The sequence below is a fragment of the Sarcophilus harrisii genome, chromosome 4, assembly GCF_902635505.1.
Source record: "Sarcophilus harrisii chromosome 4, mSarHar1.11, whole genome shotgun sequence".
NCBI lineage: Eukaryota > Metazoa > Chordata > Mammalia > Dasyuromorphia > Dasyuridae > Sarcophilus > Sarcophilus harrisii.
In genome coordinates, this window is record NC_045429.1 from 112,369,374 (window position 1) to 112,392,395 (window position 23,022).

At 33.4% G+C, this 23,022-nt stretch overlaps 1 protein-coding gene across 1 annotated transcript in view; it reads right to left on the bottom strand.

Annotated features, from left to right (window-relative positions):
* LOC100915424 (usherin-like) overlaps positions 1 to 22,247 on the bottom strand; it is a 254,245-nt gene extending 231,998 nt beyond the window's left edge. Inside the window, exons 1-2 of the mRNA XM_031968582.1 lie at positions 21,763 to 22,247; positions 14,769 to 14,934 (exon numbers count right to left, since the gene is read on the bottom strand). Of these exons, the coding sequence (XP_031824442.1) occupies positions 14,769 to 14,934; positions 21,763 to 22,247 (651 nt within the window). The remainder of the gene's footprint in view (positions 1 to 14,768; positions 14,935 to 21,762) is intronic.
* Between the last annotated feature and the right edge of the window lie 775 nt (positions 22,248 to 23,022).

Genomic DNA, 23,022 nt, shown 5'->3' on the forward strand with positions numbered 1-23,022 from the left:
CTTTCTGATCCTGGGAAAGTCATCTAATCTCTGCCTTACTCAGTTTCCTCATTTATTTAAAAAAAGTTTTCAACTCAATGATCCTTCTAATTCTAAATCTATGATGCTATGGAAATTTAAAAACAGTATCTTTAAAGACTGCACAGATTTAAAGTTTGTTATATATTTTTGATAGCACTTTCACTCTTTCAGGAACATAGAAATAACTGGACTTAGCACCTAGTTAGCAAGAATAATTGGTTAAAATATGAAGCAATCAATTTCCTAATAGCACTGTGATAGAGTTCTTCCTCACCTTTTCTAGAGAGATCTAAAACAGGAGTCATACCTAAGTTTTGTTTTAGATGGGGCAGAATCCAAGAAATCAAACAGTTTCTCTCCTTTGGATGAATTTGGATCTGAGTCCAAACCTCACTCCTTGGGTTGGGAATCCCTAGACATATTGGAGATGTGCAAAGTCAAGACTGACTAGAGATTGAAAGCACCAGAATTAGAGAGGAAATTATACTAATACAAAAAACCTGCTCCCTACTAGTAAAGCTTCCCCAGAATGGCCTGGTAGTATCCAAGGTTCTTGTAATCTCTATTCCTTCCTTCAAAACCCAGTATTCCAGGGTCCTTCTTCCATAGTTACAGTAGGGAGATATCAGGATTTCCTTTCCACTCAACTAAATTTGTATTAATTACATATTAAAATATTTTTACATCACAAATTACGGAAATGATTTGAGGACATGTTCAGTTGTTTCCCCAGGCAAAATTCATGTTCTTTGCACTAGTTGCCAAAATTGCTAGTTACAGCTCTGTTTCCATGACTTCTACTACCAAATGCTTTGCAAATGATTGCTGAATTTGTATTTCTAGCCCTGATACCTCTTCCAAGCTCCAGTTCTGCATCTTTAACAATCATAGGAGATTGCTACCAGAACCTTTAACTCATATGACCAAAGCTACCATTCTTCCTTAACATATTCCTTCTTCTCATTGCATTATTTGTCTGTAGAACTACAATTCACCTAAATTGCCAAGTTTATAGTTTTCTTCAATTCTCCCCATTCTCTTATTCTATACTGTTACTGTTACTGTTCCTTCTCTCTTCGAGCCACACATCTAGACAATTGCTGATCTCAAAATCAGAGCATTATCAGTCAACTAGTATTAAGCACTTAATACCTGGCAGTCACTGTTCTAAGCATTTCATCAAGAATCCTCCTACTTCTACCCGTCTCCACCTCCTAACTACCTTCCAATTTTCTGACATTATAATCTTTTTTTTTTTTAACATGGTCTTGTCATTCCTCTGCTCAAAAATCTTCACTTTCTCCATATAATCTATAAAGAAAAATTTTAATTCATTTTAATGGAATTAAAGGTTTTACATAATCTGGTACCATTTTTAGTTTTCAACTTATATTACCCTTCTCCATGTACTCAACCCTGGAGCCAAACTATACACCCTTTGGCCCCTTCCATATGATGTAATCACATGGCTTAGAATGCTCTCCATCTCCTTTCTACCTATGTCATAAAGTCCAATTAAATGCTACCTCCTCCAAGACGCTTTTATAGGGGAGCTAGAAAGAGCCATTTTAGAAGAAGTTATATGATTTACCCAAAATGACACAAGTTAGAAGTGGCAGAGTATGATCTTTCCATTGTACCATACTGTTTAATGAAATCTATGCTCAGATCATAAAATGTTCTACATTATAATAATCTACATTGGTTCTTATTCTCCTCTCAATTGTTAACTTCTTTCATAAGATAAGAGACCATGATTGAATTTTATATCTCCTTAATAGAAAGCAGGAGGTACTTAATAACTATGTGATGTTGGTACTTTCAGTATTAGTGTAGACATTCACAAAATAGGAAGAAAAATAGGGCTAACAGAGACACATCCTTTGGGAAATAACTTAAGATGTTGGTGGAATATCCCAATAAAGATGTTTAATAGGCAGCTAAAAAAAAAAAAAGTTCTCTTTTCTTTTTTTTTTTTTAAGTTCTGGAAAGATTTCAGGAATAAAGTAGAACTTTACAAAACCTTAAACACAATGCTGTTTAAATATTTTAGTCAAGGGAGAAGACTTTGTAAGGTCCTGTTTCTTGACCTTGGAAGATGACTTTGATACTGGAATTCAAACATCAGAAATATGAAAGCCTCTCTCTCTGACTGAATGACTTCCCTGAAAAACTATCTTTTGAGGAGGGCTCATCAGCCACTTATTTCCATTATCTATCTGATTACAATCTGGACTTTTTTTATGAGTTGCTTTTCTCATTAGAAAGTAAACTCTTTTGCTCCAAGTCATTATTAATCAAAGAAATGCAAATTAAGACAAGTCTGAGATATCACTACACTCCTGTCAGATTGGCTAGAATGACAGGGAAAGATAATGCAGAATGTTGGAGGGGATGTGGGAAAATTAGGACACTGATACATTGTTGGTGGAATTGTGAACACATCCAGCCATTCTGGAGAATGATTTGGAACTATGCTCAAAAAGTTATCAAACCCTTTAATCCAGCAGTGCTACTACTGGGCTTATATCTCAAAGAGATTTTAAAGAAGGGAAAGGGACCTTTATGTGCAAGAATGTTTGTGGCAGCCCTCTTTGTAGTGGGCCAGAAACTGAATGGATGCCCATCAATTGGAGAATGGCTGAATAAATTGTGGTATATGAATATTATGGAATATTATTGTTCTGTTAGAAATGACTAGCAGGATGATTTCAGAAAGGCCTGGAGAGAACTGATGCTGGGTGAAATGAACAGGACTAGGAGGTCATTATATACTTCAACAACAACATTATATGATGATCAATTCTGATGGACATGGCCCTCTTCAACAATGAGATGAACCAAATAAGTTCCAATAGAGCAGGAATGAATTGAACCAGCTACACTCAACGAAAGAACTCTGGGAGATGACTATGAACCACTATATAGAAATCCCAATCCCTCTATTTTTGTCTGCCTGCATTTTTTATTTCCTTCACAGGTTAATTGTACACTATTTCCAAGTCCGATTTTTTTTGTACAGCAAAATAACTGTATGGGCATATATACATATATTGTATTTAACTTAAACTTTAACATATTTAACATGTATTGGTCAACCTACCATTGGAGGGGATGGGGGAAGGAGGGGAAAAGTTGGAACAAAAGGTTTTGCAATTGTCAATGCTGAAAAATTATCCCTGCATATATCTTGTAAATAAAAAGCTATAATTTAAAAAAAGATAGTAAAAAAAAAAATGTAAATTCTTTGAGGACAGGGCTATAGCACTCTTTCTGCTGATAGACTGCTAAAAAATCACTTTGATATCAATTTTCAAGGAAAAAATTCTTATAAATATCTAGAAAACTGACATGAAGATATATATTTTGGTCTTATTTATCTATATGATTTCTTAACAGGGATTTTCCAAATGTTGATATAGAAAAATTGGATAATGTTCCAAGTAAGAGAGGAAAATTCAAATAATTTCATATCTTGAAATTTCAAGTGAATTTCTTTTTATTGTGTTTTAAATTATCCAAATATTTGCCTCAAGTCTCTTTTTCAGTTTGTCACAAAAATGGAATGAATAGTGAAGTACAGTTCATATATATATATGAACTGTATATATATATATATATATATACCACCTTGTATGCTTTTAACCATGGACTATTGTGCAAAAAATGTCTTCTTTCTCACACAATTTCTATTCTAGCACCCTATACTAAACATAAATCCCATGGGCACAATTTGTATTATTTGAAATTTAAATTTTGAATTATTCATTTAAATCTACAGATAATTTTATGATTATTAGAGAAGATATGTTTTAGAAAGCATAAGCTGAGTTATACCAAAGTATATGCCACAGATAAGGGAGGTTAACTTCAGTCTGTTGATTAAAGAGTTAATTCTTATTTAAGCTATTTTCCATTTTTTTTTCATTTGGAATATGGCATGTCATATCAAGAGTGCAAATTACATTAGAGGATATATGATTATGATAGAGATTTGAAAGGTCAAAGATCTAGCACATAATCCCAGGAAATAGCTGAAAAAGGTCTCCAAAAGCACCATGACAAAGTAAACTAATAAGAATCAGAAATAAATTCCCCCATCTTGTTTATAGCATACAAAAAAAAAAAAAAATAGGCAAGAAGCCAGTGGAGGCTGGTAGAAAGTCTGCTTGGAGAGTCAGATAAACTAGCCACAAGCCAGATGGGGCTGAAAGAGAAGGTGCATCATGAAAGCAAATTTGAACTCCAGCAAACAAGAGTTCAAGCCAGTTGGCCCATTCTTTGAGAAGAAGGTTTCCAAGTCAGTAATCAGAGACTTTAACTCACATTCTGACACTGGTCTCTGAGAACAGAAGCAAAAATAGAACCAATTCCAATAGATTAAGTTGAAGACAGAAACCAGAAGGGAGTAACTGGAGTACTGGAAGCCATATCAAGAGACAGGGCCAATTCACCTCCTGGGTGGCAGTATCAGGGCACTTCCTGGCCTGAAATCAGCATGATCTCCAGCATCCCTCCGGGACTTATTAGGATTGAGCAAAGATCAGAACCCCCATTGGGAATATTCAAGGCCAAGACCTGCAATAGGCCACCAAGAACAAGAGGCAGAAGCCAGTAACTAAGGTAGGGGGCAGAAAACTATTACATCTATCCCTGTGGATCACTAGCAGCAGTAGTGTTCAAACTATAAAGATCTATCTAACCCATCTGAGATGTCTAGAAAAGACTTGCCCAAACACAAAATCCCAAACCAAGATCTAAAGCCAAAAATATGGCTAAATAGAAAATCATATATAATATAAAAATACTATGAATTAAGTCCAAGAAAGAAGAGAGTAATCTCATAATTACAAGTAGAATCTGAGAGAAAAAAAGTGAATTGGATACAAAAACTGAAAAAATAGATGAAGAAATGAAACAAGAGATTTTAAAAGTACCAATAAAATGAAAGTTTGGAAGGTTAAAACTTGAAAAAAACTTTGGAGCAAAAATTAGAAATTCTTATCTAAATGATTTGTTTTATATATATATATATATATATATATATATATATATATATACACACATACAATGGAGCCATCAAAACTCAAAGAGTACAGGAAAGAAGAAAAAAATTAGGACAAAAGCAAATAGAATAAATCAAAAGATTGAAATTAGAAGAAAATAGAAGTTATCACTACACACCTTTCAGATTGGCTAAGGTGACAGGAAAGATCTTTTGGAATACAATTTTAGAGGGCAGAAGATACAGATTTACAAAAAAAAAATACAGTCAACAAAACAGTATAATTCTAAGTAGCAAAAGAAGGAGGTTTTTAAGAATTTTTAAGGATTCCTCATGAGAACATCATAACACAGTATAAATTTTGAAAGGCAAATGGACAAGAGAACTCTAGAAAAGTAAATAACATTTGAACAATTTATAAGGGTTAAAAGATGATAAAGTGCTTATGTTCTAATGGGGGAGAAATGACCATCATTCCTTTTGAATCCTAACGTCTTCAGGAGATGAAAAGGAAGTTAAATTAGTCAAACACTAGACTGAGTTTTATTCTATGCTATTATTTTTGAAAGAGGAAAGGAAAAGTGGTACATATGGAAAGAAAGTTAATTGAGGGGAAAAAATCTTTACAGCAAATTTTTCTTGCAACTTAATATGGTACTTAGCACATAGGTATATAATAAATGCTGCTATTGCTGTGCTTTGGTAATTATTTTAATAAAGCATGGTTCTTTACCAGCTATGCCCAGAGAAAGAACTCTAGGTGATGACTAAAAACCATTACATTGAATTCCCAATTCCTATATTTATACCCACCTGCATTTTTGATTTCCTTCACAAGCTAATTGTACAATATTTCAGAGTCTGATTCTTTTTGTACAGCAAAATAATGGTTTGGTCATGTATACTTATTGTGTATCTAATTTATATTTTAATATATTTAACATCTACTGGTCATCCTTACATCTGGGGGAGGTAGTGGGGGGTAAGAGGTGAAAAATTGGAACAATTTTTGGCAATTGTTTGTGCTGTAAAGTTACCCATACATATAACCTGTAAATAAAAGGCTATTAAATAAAAAATAAAAAAGCATGGTTCTTTGATATAGATATCATCTATAAGTTACATCAAGAATGGGAAATACTCAAGTTTCTATTGTATATGGACCTCATCCAGATTTGTGGCCTACCAAATACTAGAGAAGTACTAGGATATAATGGAAAGGACACTGGACCAAATCAAGAGTCTTTGTTCTGCCACTTGCCACAGTTGCTCTGCCACAGTTGGTAGTTTTCCTTTGAGCAAATCACAACTCATCTGCAACTTTGTTTCTTCATCTATATAATATTAAATTAGATAATCACTAAAATCCCTAAGCTCTAAAATCTCATAGTTAACATATTCATCATAAGGAGAGTCTACATCCCTCCCTTTCCACAGTGGTGGTACTAGTGGTAGACAATGGATATAGAAAGATGTACTGTCAGAAAGAATCATTAATTATGGGTTCAATGATTATTTTTTCCTCTAAGATTTTTTTCAATTATTATTACAAAAAAATGTTTTGCTAGATAAGAAAACTGGGTTTCAGTATTGTTTTTTTTTTTTTTAAGAAGCAAATAAAAGACATAGGATATCAATAATGGGGCAGCTGGGTAGCACAGTACATAAAACATCAAGTCTAAAGTTAGGAGGACCTACATTCAAAGCTAGTCTCAGACATTAGCTGTGTGATCCCAAGCAAATCACTTGCTTGCTTGCTTCAGTTTCTCATCTATAAAATGATCTGGAGAAGGAAATGGCAACTCCTATAGTATCTTTGCCAAGAAAACCCCAAATCAGGTCATGAAAAGATGGACACAACAAACAACAGCATAACAGAAAAATAAATAAGAATAAAATAATATTTTAAAGATTCTATTTCATCCAAATATATCATATTTCCTCACAAATTCACTTTTTCAAAAGAGTATCTTTCTGCTCAAGTGAACACACACACATATCTGAATGAATTTTGGGAACATGGAACTCATGAGAATCACCTCCTGAACCATGGAGTGATTACGATCTTTTAATAGTAACTACTGTGATAAATTTCAGATCTTTCAAAATTCAACATATCTGAATGAAAAAAAAAAGTTTTATCATGCACTTAAAATGTACAATGTACTATATCAAGTTTTAGAAAAAGATACAAAAGAGAGATAATGTATATTCTCAAGTAACTTACATTCAGAGGAGGGGGGAATTGAAGAAGAGAATACATATTGAAGCATGATAACAGAGAAGTGTATTATGATTAAGTACCCTGGATAGTGTATTAAAAATCTCCTATGGGCTAGGCACTAAAAATACAAGTATAAAGAAATACTTACTATTCACAAGCAATGATAATGGAGACCAATTTTAAAAATATAAAATTAATTAAAAAACAACTATATGCTACATAATTAAATACAAAGTAGTTTGGAAGGGAGGTTATTAGTAATTAAGAAAATTTTCCTTCTTTCCTCTACCTAAAAAGTTCCTTTAAGATCTTGCTCAAATCCAACCTTCCACAGGAGACTTCTCCTTGTGTACCATCCCACTCAGTGCCTTCCCATTAAGATTCCTTAGTCATTTCCTCTCTCTATATTTTCTAAATATATAGACTTTTTCATATTGCCTCCCCTATTAGAATGTGAGGTCCTTGAGGTCAGGGATGATATATTTCTGTTTCTTTCCCACCCCCAGCTCTTAGCCTAGTGCCTGGCACACAGTAAGAGCTTAACTAAAGGTTTCTCAAGTGACTTCTTTTGGTTTTGAATAAACCTATATGATCAATCCAAACTTGAGCCAACTCATCTCACTCAAGTCACAAATAGTAAAATTTCCAGAAATGGGTAAATTTCCATTTATGCATAGTACTATGTTCAGTTAGAGGCAATAATAGGGCAAGAGCAAAGCTTAAGATTCATTTTCTGAGTTCCCTTAAAAATCTCAGGGTTTGTTGCAGTGAATGAAGAAGCTTTCATAAGGCTGTATGAACCATTTTATTTCCAGTAATCAATAGGTACCTGGAAATACTTATATGAAGTGTGCACATGGGCATACGCTCCAGAGATTAATTTAGACTCAAGGTTTATCTATTCTAACAAATGCTGGTTGGATTACATTTTCTTTTTCACTGGAACTATCAATAGTTTTCCTCTTTCAGATTAAATGCATAAATCAAAAGAACATATTTTGTAAACAAACAGTTGGTGAATATGAAACTCCTATTCTTCATCTATTGATTCCTAAAACTGTATTTGCCCATGTGTTTTTGACATTCATTTTATCAAATTGAGCAAATATTCTTTTTCTACACAGGGAAGCATTAGAACCTTTTGCTGCTCTCATGTTTTCCATCTATTGAGGAGCTCTCAAAATTGCCCAGAGTATGTTAACAGTCCCCTGTTACAAAGTCATTGGTTGGCACCACGATTGCAGTATTTCATCAGGTTCAAATTATAGTAATTGTTTTATTGCATTTCAGAACAGTTGCTAGAAGGCTGCCTAGGCTGATGATTCCTTAACAATGTTTGTCCTATATAATGTGCGGAATTGCTTAAGGGGGAAAAACTGTTTTAATAGAGAAATCTAGGCCTATACTACCTTTAAAATGACATGTAACTAAATGCCAATCACCTTAGAAGTTGTTTTTACCCCTAACTTCACTGCCAATTACCTAAATCAAGTTCCTTTCTCTATTTCACACTATATTTTTTTTTCCTAAAGGATACCAAGAGTATCTATCCTATAGTGATTATAGAATGTACTGATTCATTTTGAAGGTTAAGCTTAAAAAAACTCTGTTACCATTATTAGTTTTCCCCATTTGATAATAAAAAAGTCTGAATTGATTTTTTACCAGTTTTAGTACAAAAAAATTGGCATAACAAATTTCAGCTTGATATAATTTGAAATAGCCAATATATTAAACCCCAAAGTGAAATTTAAATTGGCAATCATGTCAGCTTCAAGTCCCTAAATGAATATTAATTTAAAAACTAATCATGTTCCAACAGGTTGAACCTTCAAAATGCTAGTTCTGGGATAGAAACTGTTAGCTCTTTCAATGTTACAGTATTAGACATCAGTATCTTTTGTTTAGCAAAGCAAACACCCACATTTTATTTTCAGTCTTTCTTAAGCAAACATCCTAAATTAGTCCTTTATTTGAATGTTCATGTCTTTCCTTTTGAAATAAAAAAAAAATATTACTTCTACTTTATTAAAAGGAAAATGAAGCCCTGACCAAAAAAATATAACAAATTTTATAAGATTTAGTCCAAAAACCAAATTTGCTGATTCATGCTCTGTTTACCACATTACAGTGTCTTTTAAAACTCAACTAGTTTTCTGAATAATTCTAGCTACCCTGACAGAGAAAGTTGAGTCTTACTTTTCTTAGATCTATTTGTAAAAAAAAAAAATAGAAATAATAAATTCAGGCTTCACTATAGCAGAATTAGCAATAATTTGAGCTATATCCAGTTTCTATATCGCACTGAATGAGCTAGCTAAAAGAAACAGTGAAGGCAGCCTTTGTTTCTTTCTTTACTTATTCTGAATTTAAGAAATAAAACAAGCATTTCCATAACAAAGTATTTCTATAACAGAGGACCATCTGAAATTATAAACATATTATGTACAAATTGCTTTTTCCTTTCAAATATACAAAGTCACCAAGAAAGTTACTTTTTCTCCTCCCCACTCCAAATTTTGATATGGTTACCTTTATACATACATACATACACACACACACACACACACACATATGAGTTCTTTTTTTCTGGATTCAAATAGTATCTTCATGATTAATTTGGGCATTTATAAAATAAAATAACTTGGTTGCTCAAAATTGTTCTCAAAAGAATACTGCTGTTACCATATACAGTGTTTGTCTTGGTTGTGCTCATTTCACTCTTCATTATCTCATAGAGGTCTCTCCATGTTTTTCTAAGCAGCCTCTGTTTGTAATTAATAAATTAGAATCATGGAATAATAGCAATTTTGGGGAGGAAAGTCTTAGAAATACTTGACTTCAACCTCATTATTTTACAAAAGAAGCCTAGAAGGATAAAGTACTTGCTAAGACCACATAGTTAATAGCTGCACTGGGATCTAAACCCAGGTGTTCTGCTTCCTAGTCTAATGACAATTCAAATATCCCATGCTGACTCAGGATTGGTAATATCATATAATACAGCACCAGAATAGGATTTAAGTAATTTTTTTTAAAGTGTGGCCAGGCAATGATGCTCTAGAACACCTATAATTGGGGGAAAGCTAAAACTGTTAGATCATTCAAGTTAGGGAGGTTTTAACTGCAATAAGGCTAAAACTGATTGAGGTGTCCACACTAAGTTGGACAACAATTGTTGTCCAATAAGTTGAGCACCCTGGAGTGGAAACTGATCAGACTTCTTGAGAAGAGGCAAACCAGCCCAGTTTCCATGAGGAGGGGGGAAATGAGAAAGAGGAAGATAGTTAAAGTTTTCATGCTGATCATCACTATTAGCATCAGATTGTAAATGACTGCTGCACTTCCAGATTAGTGGAGACTCAGTTTTTCTTTTTTTAAAAAATTAAATAAAAGTGTATTCACTTGCATGACTATTTATGGAAAAGCAATAAACTATTTTCTTATTTTGGAGGGATTCCTCCCATTAATCTGAATTCATGATATATTCTTGTACATCAAAATATTATTTTTAACCTTATTTAATTTTTCAATTTATAAGCACTTATTTTCTCTCTCTTATAATCTCCATCACCAATTTAAAAGTTTAAAAAAAGTAAAAAAGATTCTTTTTGGTAAGACTAGTAGAATATTTTGCATGAGTGCCTTATATTAAACAGTAGAATTAGAATTTCATGGGTTTTAAGAGAAAAAAAACTTTGAAGTCCTCCAAATCTTCCCCCTTACTTTCTAGATGAGGAAAGTGAAGATTAGAAAAGTTAGGTCAATTATCTAGTACCACATAACCAGTAAGTGTTAGAGCTTAAGTGTGCCAATTTCCACTCCAGTATATTTTGTTTTATTGTTTTCCATCATCTTTAAAGAAACACAATAGATCTGCTCCTCAAAAGTTGCCAATAATTTAAGCCATTAAAAATTGTCATATTTTAAATGAGCTAGGATAGCTAGCTAGCTATTAAAGGAATTCAATGTTTCATTTTGCAAATCAAATTATTACTCCCTAATTTGTCTTTAATATAAATTAAGACAATCATATGTGGAATTTACTTTAGAAAATTATGCATACGTATAAATGTTCTCCAAATTCTCATAAATTGAATGAATCTAATGGTTTTTTACTTTTTATGGCTGCTTCATTCTGTGATTTTAATATCAGATGCAAAGCATTTTTTAAAAAAAGATCAAGCAAAAAATAAAAGGAGTTCACAAATTGGAAAGGACAAGTTTTCTCTTGATAGTCAAACAGTTATGATGTAAAGCGGTCTCATTAAATCATAAGTACTTTAACCTTTTCTTGAAAGAAGTGGAAGATTTAAAGATTTATAAAGAAATTTTACCTAAACTAGGAAATGACTCATATTTGACATGTATTGAAATGATAATGCTGATTTCAATAGGCACTCTAAGAGCATTTTGCTCCCAGGAGAGTAATTCAGTCTTGGTTACCTCTTTGCATTTAGATTTTGAACTTTCTTTCTAAAGCTTTTAATGTACTACTGTCTGCCAAAACATGACCAAGTTACCCAGATATAATCAGGCAAAATAAAGGCAAGTCCAAAGTTTGTTGTGATTGTTGTTGCCTTTTTTAAACTGCCAGCACTAAATAAGCAACAAATCCATCTGTCTGACATCTTCTATATAGTCTTCTATATAGTTTTGTTCCCAGTTTCTATTTTTAGCAATTTTCATATTGCAACCTAACTCCATTGCACTGAACATTTATAAAAAAGAGGTGGTAGCAGGGGTAGCTAGGTGGCTCAGTGGATAGAGCACCAGCACTGAAGCCGCAGGACCTGAATTCAAATCTGATCTCAGACACTTAACCCTTCCTAGCTGTGTGACCCTGGGCAAGTTACTTAACCCAAATTGCCTCAGGAAAAAAAAAATGGTAGATGCATACAAATCCAGCCACCTCAAGATAAACTAACATATGGCAACTACTTGCAGACAAAGTGGTGATTAGTTTGCTTTTTTTTTTTTAATATCACAAAGTAGAACATCAACCATGTCTTTTTCCTCTGAGCCCATCAGCACAGAGAAAAACCTGCTTTCTATGTGTAATCATTAATTCAATCAATATTTGAGTACATACTATATGCAAGGCAATATGCTAGCAGCTGAAGATCATACAAAGTATAGATCAGATATGATTCCTGACTTGGGGACCTTATAACATACTGCGAAGAAATGATAAACAAAAATAAATGAAAAACACATGAATATAAGGCAACCCTTAAAAAAACAAACCCTTTCTCTGAAAGGAAAAAATATTGTGATAGTAGAGCAGGGGGTAGAGAAAGCTTTATGGAAAGAAAATAACCATTTTGAGATTTAGACAATACTTAGGAATTCAATAGATTTTTTTTAAAAAGTGGAAATGAGAATCTAGGTATAGTAGGAATAGAAATCAGGAACAAAGAGTAATCTCCTCTGCCTATATCATAGAATATGGGGAAGAGAATAAAATAACATTAGGCTATAAAAATAGCTGCACATTTGAGCAAAAGTGATCACTTGTGTGTTGTTAGAATCATGGGCCATCTTTAATCACAAGAAAGGAATTTCAACTTTATTGAGGAGGAGTCATTGATTTTTTTGTGCATAGGAATATGACAAATGGTGAAAAGCATTTATTATATACTTACTATATGCAAAGCACTGTGCAAGATCCAAGAGATATAAAGAGTAAAGTAAGACAGTCTGAAAGAACTCATATGTGTCGATCACATCACACAACTAGATCTATTTAGTAGATTATTCTCATAATGGCATAACAATAATAATGATAGTGAAATATATATATATACACATACATCTGTATACACACATATTTATTTACATATATATATATATACACATACACTCATATAATCAGTTACAGCTGGAGATATATACATATTTATTTATAAAATATTTATATGTATTTACAAATACACATATACACTCACATAATCACAGAATTAGAGTTGAAGACAATCTTGTATTTTATGTGATCCATCCTCCCTTCTTTTACAGATAAGGAAAGTAAAACCCAGACATGTGATTTGCCCAATGTCACACAACTGGTATATGACAATGCTGACAATAAGTTCAATCCGATGTTCATTGCACCTAATCAGTCAATCAGTCAATAAGCATTTACTATACATTGTGCCACGTGCCAGAAATGCAAATACCAGTGGAAAGAGGCTGAGGAGGTAGGGACTGATTGAATTGTGAGGCCACAAAAATAAGGACAAATAGAAGAGCATATTTTAGAGAAGAGATAATAAGCCTGGCTTTGAATATATTGAGTTTTAGGTGATGGTGAGATATTTGTCCAAGGTATCTAATAGAAGCAGTTATATGGATGGGTCTGGAGCTCAGAACAGAACTCCAAGCTGACATACAGATTTAGGAGTCATTTATATAGATATACTATTTAAAGAAGTAAGGCTGAAAAACCTTGCGAGGGAAAGAAACTCTTGACCTATCTTTTACATCTAACATTAAGTAGATCAGGTGTGTAAGAGGAGGGTCATAAGTCAGACTCCTAGAATGCTATTCCACTGAGATATGTCTTTATGAATTAATATCTTTCCAAGATCCTTAAATAATCTCATAATGATCTTTAAAAATATGAAATAAGTATCTCACTTAATAAACAGACCTCATCAGTTAAAAGTCAGGAAAAAAAAAGTTTATTTTCACTGGAGGTACTAGACAACAAATATAGTCATCATTTAGGATTCATCTAACCCTCATTCTTAGCCACTTTAAGCAGAATGAATTCTAGGAGTTACATTATACAGATATGGCCTCTCTATCATGAAAGGAAAAAAGATGCCCCTGGCAGTACAGGGCCATTTAGCAATAGCCTAAAGGAACAAAAAGCAAAAATTCCATTTTTTTGTCTCAGGTCTGTAAATATCAAGTTTCTTATATGACTTCTCATAGCTAGCCCAGCCTTTAACTTCTAAGGCCAATACAAAATGTAATTGACAACTAAAGTAATAAGGCAGCAGCACATCTGAATTTATTAGTTCTAAGGTCAACGTTTTACTCCAACAGCCAAGTTTTATTCACACTATTTCAGAATGTTTTCTGAGAAATGATAGCTGATAAAAAAAAATCAAGCACAGGACTTGAATATATCTATAAATTATAAGATAATTATAAGAGCAGTATTAAAGACTTAAAAAGCCTTATTTTGAAGTAGAATTCAAATATACCCAGAGGAAAATATTTTAAATGACCTCCAAATGGCTAATACTCCCTAAAAAGTATTTTACTTTATTTTCTCTGAATATTCTTATAGTTAACTTTCAAGGAAGAAAAGCTGATAATCAAAGATTTGTTAATAATTTAAATATTTCCTGGGTCCCTCTCCTCAAAGTTACCTCTTAAATACAATAAAATATCCAAAAAGAAGGGAAATTCTGTTAAGGGAGTTGGGAACACATGCCATTTAAATGGAGGCTAAAAGAAAGATAGATCTTTGTGTTTAACCAAATGTTAAATACTTTTTATTTTACTCACCTGCACACTAAGATGGATCCATTTCTTCACAAGAATTCTCCCCAGTGTCATTACTTTTATTGGAGGCTGCAAGCCATTTACTGTGCGATAATAAAACATGGTCTCTTTCTCAGAGATTGTAAGTTTGAACACAGTCTGCCCATCCACGGCCTTTTCGATAACACACCTTAGGAAGCAACCAGAAAAGAAGAAAAAAAGTCAGCATATAACCAAACACACAAAGAAACTGTGCAAAGTACATATGTCAAGCCAACCCCAAATATCACTCAGAAGTACAGTGACAAAGAGCTAAGAATAAAAATACACAATTGAATTATTTTTGGTTTAGCAACAACAAAAATCCTTGGGGAAAAAATGAGAGAATATTTAATTTATATCATGTTCTTTAGACTCTCACCATCCTTCACTAGAGATTCATGACAGGAAATAAAGTGGCTGAAATCATTCTGCAAAACTAACATTTAGGATATTGGCTCATTAGTTCCGTTGCTATTTCTTTTATACGAAGCTGCACAACACAGTATATCCCGACTGGGTATTAAGTCACCAGCGCACATCTTTCTTTTCCTTTCTTTTCATATAAAGAGAATTTAGTGCCCATGGAAGGCTCTAAACTGTTAGCCCTAAAGTCTGAATCACTCTATTTAACTCCCACAATGAAATGGACAGCTACAATTGGTGCTTGCCCCATCATCAACCTGTCTTAACCCAAGTTAGTTGATACCCCTGTCAAAGGCCATTAGACATTCTGTGCATTTCTAAACTTAAGGCAATCTTGTTTGAAGACAATATCTAATCTCTGAACTAGAGCACCTTTAAATACTCCTAAGTCATTTTGCCATAACAGAAGTGTTTTCAGATGCACTTTAGGAATCTGGTCTATATCCATAACAGCTATCAAGAGATAAAGGCCCTTTCTGACCTTATCACATAGCCAGGCTCTTCAGATCCCCTTTGCTGCAGACATCTAAACATTTGTGACTGTCCAGTTAAAAATCTTCTGGGTCAAAAGAAGGAAAATTGAGCTCTGAATTCAGACATTTATCCTCTTTCCTCTGAGTTACAAAGCGGCAAAACTCTACTTTCCAGAAAGGGTTGAAGAGTGTTATTAGGATGCTAATGGACGTCTATCTTGGTAGTTAATGGCCAGGTGTTTGATAACAGACAACATCAGGATCAGTATCCTATGCCAAAATGGACCCACCCTTAACACCGTATACCAAGATAAGATCAAAATGGGTCCAGGATTTAGGCATAAAGAACAAGATTATAAATAAATTAGAGGAACATAGGATAGTTTATCTCTCAGACTTGTGGAGGAGGAAGAAATTTGTGACCAAAGATGAACCAGAGATCATTACTGATCACAAAATAGAAAATTTTGATTACATCAAATTAAAAAGCCTTTGTACAAACAAAGCTAATGCAAACAAGATTAGAAGGGAAGCAACAAACTGGGAAAACATTTTCACAGTTAAAGGTTCTGATGAAGGCCTCATTTCCAAAATATATAGAGAATTGACTCCAATTTATAAGAAATTAAGCCATTCTCCAATTGATAAATGGCCAAAGGATATGAACAGACAATTTTCAGATGATAAAATTGAAACTATTTCCGCTCATATGAAAGAGTGTTCCAAATCACTATTGATCAGAGAAATGCAAATTAAGACAACGCTGAGATACCACTACACACCTGTCAGATTGGCTAAGATGACAGGAAAAATAATGATGAATGTTGGAGGGGATGTGGGAAAACAGGGACACTGATGCATTGTTGGCGGAGTTGGGAACGAATCCAACCATTCTGAAGAGCAATCTGGAATTATACCCAAAAAGTTATCAAACTGTGCATACTCTTTGATCCAGCAGTGCTACTACTGGTCTTATACCCCAAGGAGATACTAAAGAAGGGAAAAGGACTTGTATGTGCCAAAATGTTTGTGACAGCCCTGCTTGTAGTGGCTAGAAGCTGGGAAATGAATGGATGCCCATCAATTGGAGAATGGTTGGGTAAATTGTGGTATATGAATGTTATGGAATATTATTGTTCTGTAAGAAATGACCAGCAGGATGATTTCAGAAAGGCCTGGAGACATGAACTGATGCTGAGTGAACTGAGCAGGACCAGGAGATCATTATATACTTCAACAATGATACTGTATAAGGATGTATTCTGATGGAAGTGGACTTCTTTGACAAAGAGAAGATCTAACTCAGTTTCAATTGATCACTGATGGGCAGAAGCAGCTACACCCAAAGAAAGAACACTGGGAAATGAATGTAAACTATTTGCATTTTGGTTTTTCCTCCTGGGTTATTTTTACCTTCTGAATCCAATTCATCCTGTGCAACAAGAGAACTGTTCAGTTCTGCACACATATATTGTATCTAGGATATACTGTGACATATTTAACATGTATAGGACTGCTTGCCATCTGGGGGAGGGGATGGAGGGAGACAGGGGAAAAGTCGAAATAGAAGTGAGTGCAAGAGATAATGTTGTAAAAAATTATCCAGGCATGGGTTCTGTCAATAAAAAGTTATAATTTTATATATATATATATATACATATATATATTTTATATATATATACACATATTATATGTATATATATACAATATATATATATATATATATATAATAAGCCAAAGAATCATTGTTGTTCAAATTTATACACTACTCTGATGGATCTTTTATATAAGACTGTAGGGTAAAAGTCAATAAAATACTACAATAGGCAAAATCCATAGAGTTGTAGGACTAACAACAGTGATATTTTGGCCAGCAACATAGAGATTTCAAATGTAAGTTTTGTCAGGCAGGGGCCTTTTGGCCAAAGTGATTTGAGAACATTTTTCAGTGGACATGCTCTCTTCAAAAAATGTCTCTTCTACATAACCTAGCCTATTTCCATGACAGTGAGAAACGGTTTCCAAAAGAAATTTATGGAGGTTTTACTCTAAGTACAAAATGCCAAGATCTGAGTTCTAAGATATTAGTATATTCATTAGCAAGAAGAGATTGTCAATACATGACTATCACAAAGTTGATGATAACAACCAGGAAATAATAGGAAAAACTAAGATCACAGTTCAAAATGATGATTCCAAGATGAAGCTCAGTCTTAACAAATATCTAGACTAAGCTCTTGATTTATATTTGTGTGGTACATAGTAGAATTCTTCATAAGTCCTTATTGACTTGTGAAAAGATACAGAGGCATGAGTAATCCAATGACAAAGAAACCAAGATTATCTGAACATAATTTACATCTGATTTTAAATTGTTTTATTCATTGGAAAATGGAAATTCATTTAACATAAAATGGTAGAGAAAATAGCAGCCATGTCTCATGAGGACTCTGCCCTATGTATTTCAATTACGGAAAATGGTCCTAGAAATGATCTTTGGAATGGAAAGGTCAAAACAACAATGGCTACTATGAAATTGACAATACAAATAAGGAAATAGTAAAAAAAAAAAAAAAAAAAAAAGCACCTAATTGTCTTTCATGAATCAAATCCTCTGACCTAGCTGGACCACATCCACAGGTTATAAAAGATCTAAGTTTGAATACTGATCAATGGTCTTTCAAATATTATGGAAAACATGATAAGTACATTGATTCTAAGAGAATGTTATTAAATAAATTCATTCACACATACCATATTTCTAGATTAATGAAAAGAGCACTGCTACCTGCAAAAGAAATTAGGGGATGGAGGTCACCAACTCTTTCAAAACTATACAGAATTTGGTGTTCTCCACTCAACATTCTACTCTTTGGTGTAAAGTACATGAATATCCTGTGGAGTATAGACTTACCAATGCCTGGTTCTTAATGTTTAACAGGATCAGTGAAGAAATCAATAATACTTCATAGATAGTTTAAACATTTCAGTCTTCATTACCATCATCATTTTGGTATGGGGATTTTCTATTTATCTATTATTAACTACTTTCAAAATCATTTCATTAGAATTAAGAATAATCACCACTACATAGCACTTTAAGGGTTACAAAATATTTTATATACATTATCTCATTTGAGCCTCACAACATCCTCATATGGTACCAAAAAATATTATTACTGTTTTAAAGAAAAAAAAAATGAGACTCAGAGATTAAATGGTTTGACCATTGTCATATAGGTAAGATTCAAACCCATGTCTTCAAGATCAAGTCTAGTATTCTATCTACTATATTAGAATAATTTATAATTTATATAGAATAGATAAGGTATAACACCACCTAGCCATGTAATCCTGGGCAAGTCACTTAACCCCAATTGCCTCACACACACACACACACACACACACACACACACACACACACATTTAATAGGTAAAGAAACTGTGTCATAGATATATTAAGTGACTTACCCAAACTCACATATTTTGATAATGACAAAGGTAGGATTAGAACTAGGGCTTAAGTATTAGTTTAAGCTCTTTTCAAGCCATTATAAAAATTTGAGTTAGGAATTGCTAAGAAATTAGTTTTTTCCCCAATCATGTCATACTCTTCTTTGATAACTCTCCTTTGATCATATTTTATGTTGGGAATAGATTGTTCATCTCTCAAGAAAAAAGCATTTTCATTTTAATTTAAGGCATTCACCTTCTGTTAAATTGTTTTTCTCTATGATTGGGGTAGGTAAAGTATTAATTTAGAAGGAACTCTCTGTTGGCAAATTAGAAGCAGTTAAGATGTTAACCAAGCCATTATAGGCAAATTGACAAACCATCAATAGAGCAGTCCTTCCAATGTCAGAGATTAAGGAGGAAAGTGGAGTAAGTGCTGTTCAATATAGGAAGCAAAATTTGAGTCATCTAGAGTTTACTAAATGAAGGTAAGATTGTATTGTTGCTGGGGAATGGACAGGCCAGGGTTAAGGGGAAAAAAGGAGAGGTGGCTTTTAAAATTACATTTTAAAATCTATATATATGATATATATGTGTGTGTATGTATATCTATATAGGTGTAAAATATATATAGACATATACACATAAAAATTCTTTTACAACAAAGTTGTAAGGAAGAAATGTCACATTTTAAATTATACATTGTTACCTGAAAAGATTAAGAATTTTGAGCAATTCAAAATAAAAGTTCTATGTAAATCCCAAATTTCCTATTTTGTTTTTACATCTCTAGTTATTTACCATTTCTTAATCAGATGCAGAAGAGAAAGATCTCTAAAATTCTTTTCTAGCCCCCTGTCTCTGTGTACCATATACTCAAGCAATCCAAGAAACATTTTCCTTCATTCATTTTCTTGAATTTAAATCCACAAGTGAGAATTGAGGTTTGACCATTACTCAAGAATGTGTTTACCACATGCAGCCTTATTTCCCAAAGCTTACTGAAAATGCTTTTCTTAATATGTTATTGATTGTCTTCCTTGCTATTTTGTTTGCTTGTAAACATACTAGCTTGGTAGATAATAAATGTGAGAGGAAGGCAGGTAGCAAAATATTTAGGAACTGGATTTATTCTGTTCCTGGATAAACAATAATTGGATAATCCACATTTTGTTTATTTTACTTATCTAGTGCAAACACCCCGAAATTTCCCCCATTCCCCATAGGTATCATGGTTTTGAGAATGGAAATGACCTTGATGCATGAAACACTCAAAACCAAAGACCTCATGATCCCTCCTTAGTGAATTCTGCTCTATCTTGTCTATGTGAAATTATGCCAATGGCAGGTGAAATTGGCATAAAGGTGTCAGTGTGAGTAGAGAAAGGAACATTTTATCTCAGCTCTGTCAAGGGACATTCTTCCAAAACACCTCAGCCTTTAACTGTATAAGCTAAGTTATGATTTACAGGGATTTTAAACATTTTTTTTAAAGGAAATGGCAGGTAAAAGTAGATTGGGGACCACTTTCACTCCAAGTTTCAAAATGAATTAAAAACTACCCGCTTCCACTCAGTATTTTAAAATAATCATCTGGTACATTTTCAACCTCATTTACTTTCCAGAAAACTTCCCCTAAAACCTATGCTGACATTGACTATACTGTCAAAGGTTTAGGTCACATTTCCAAATTATCAAAATCTGATGAAAAATACATTGAGGAAACAAATTTATTGATAAGTAAATTAAGAAGGCTTGTGACTTACTTAATGAAAAAGAAAAGAAAAAACAGGAGTTTGACCCTATCAGAATACAAAATGGTCATAAAAGAAGCAGTAGGCCCTTTCCCAGCTTCACATTGAAGGTATTGTTACTGGGCTGACAGTAAAAAAAGCCTTTGAGAATAGTTCACAATTACCTCTATTTTCTTAATTGAAGAAACAGGCACCAGACAGGGAAGAGGACAAAAGTAATGTTTTCCATAGGGAACAAATGTTATTAGGTTTGGCTTGCTTATACAAATCTAGAAATCAGGAATTTGAAGCTGCCAATTTTTTTTCTATCTGATAACTTTGCAACATGTGTTTCATCAGCATCCAAGACTAAGCTGCTCTAGGGCAGGCATTTCAGTAATAAGAAAAAGATCTTAGTTGAAATAAGAGGATAGGCATGAATGTGTAAATTGAATTCATTTCATTGTCATTCCAGCCATGTTTTTTTTTTTTCCTTGAGCACTTGTTTCATATACAAAACTCAGCATTTTATAGAAATTATATTTTAATTTTCAGGCAGTCTTTGAGCGGTCATTTTACAGATGAAAAAACTGAGGTCCAAGTAGGCTAAGAGACTTGCCTAAAAATCAAAAAGTTAATAAGCATCAGAAGTGGTATTTAAATTCAGGTCCTCTGATACCAGAGACCTCTTTCCATTTTATTATGGTAGCTTTTTTTTTTTTTTTAATTTGTAATTTAAAACAGAAGCTGGTCTTTTATCCTGGGAGTTTATCTTTTCTATGAAAAATTCCAAAGTTTTGCCCTTCTTTCTTTCTAATTTGAAACTCACGGTTATCATCCCTATTCCTGATTTTTCAGAGCATCAGGAAAGCAAATACCCACATCACTACTTACATTACACCTTCTTGCTCAGGTTTCAGCCACACAGCTAAAGCAAATGATGCCGCCAGCTTTGGAGAATGACGCAAAAAAAAGCAATCTTTGAGATCACCAAAAATAAAACTTGTAGAATTGGTAGGGGATCCAGGATGCAAATCATTTTTGTCTCTGGTAATACAGCTCCTGAGGCCTGTTGAGAAAAGGGGGATGTAGGATGGAGTGGAAGATCTATATGGGCATTCTTGAACACAAAACCTCTGGGTACAGTATTGAATACTTTGAACAGCTGTGGAGCTCTGACAGAAAGCGTTCCGGCCTACTAGTCCACATATTGCTTGGGTTGGCACAATTGAAACATTCTTTAAAGCTCCAATATTTTGAAGCCTTGGGAAAAGCCCCTGTGAACTAGCTAATGGTATGAAAGTGAAGTAAGCAAGGATAAATGTCCCAATGACATGTAAGAAGAACCCACAGTCCCATGAATGAGTTAGGTAATTCATGTTTACAAAAAAGGGTTCTCCTGATAAAGTGTTCCTAAATAAATAATGCCACTAGCTTGCAAACACTTGGAAGCAATGAATTTTAAGTGGTGATGAGATGCTCCATTTTCGGAAAATATAGGACATGTTCTCACAATGAAGAGATACCAAGATCTTGACCAACGATGAAGACATGGGTGGCAAAATGGTTGCTGTGAATCAAAAGCAAAAAAGTCTGAAATGAGTTCCTCTACACTTCTAAAATTTAAGTTTCCTAAGTACAAACAATCATTAAGTAGCTACTATGCCAAAAGCACTGCCTTTATAAGGACATTACACATCTAAAGACTAAAGCACCTTGGTTAAGTTACTTTTCATTAACTTATTCAGATGATTTGTGCTTACACAACTGCTACTTCCTGTTAAATTTAATATATGCTTTTAAGAAAGATACATAACAGAATTTCAGAATTTTGTTACTGGTATATTTAAAATTCTGTATTAGTTGATTTTTTTTTTGAAATTTTCAAATTCACAAATACCTTCATATCATTTGGCATAATACCAAATTCTATACAATACTCCTAGAGGTTACTAGATGTCCCATTTCTCCACAAAGATACTAATATTCAATATCCCACCACCACTTAAGAAAAGGAGAGTTCTATCTACACCACATGTCACACAAATATCTAACACTTGAAGTTTGAAAAGCACTTTGCCCCTTACCCCCTTATCTTGCAGCCTGTGTTGCTCCATTTAGCCCTTACTAAAGCTGATTAGAAACCCATCACCA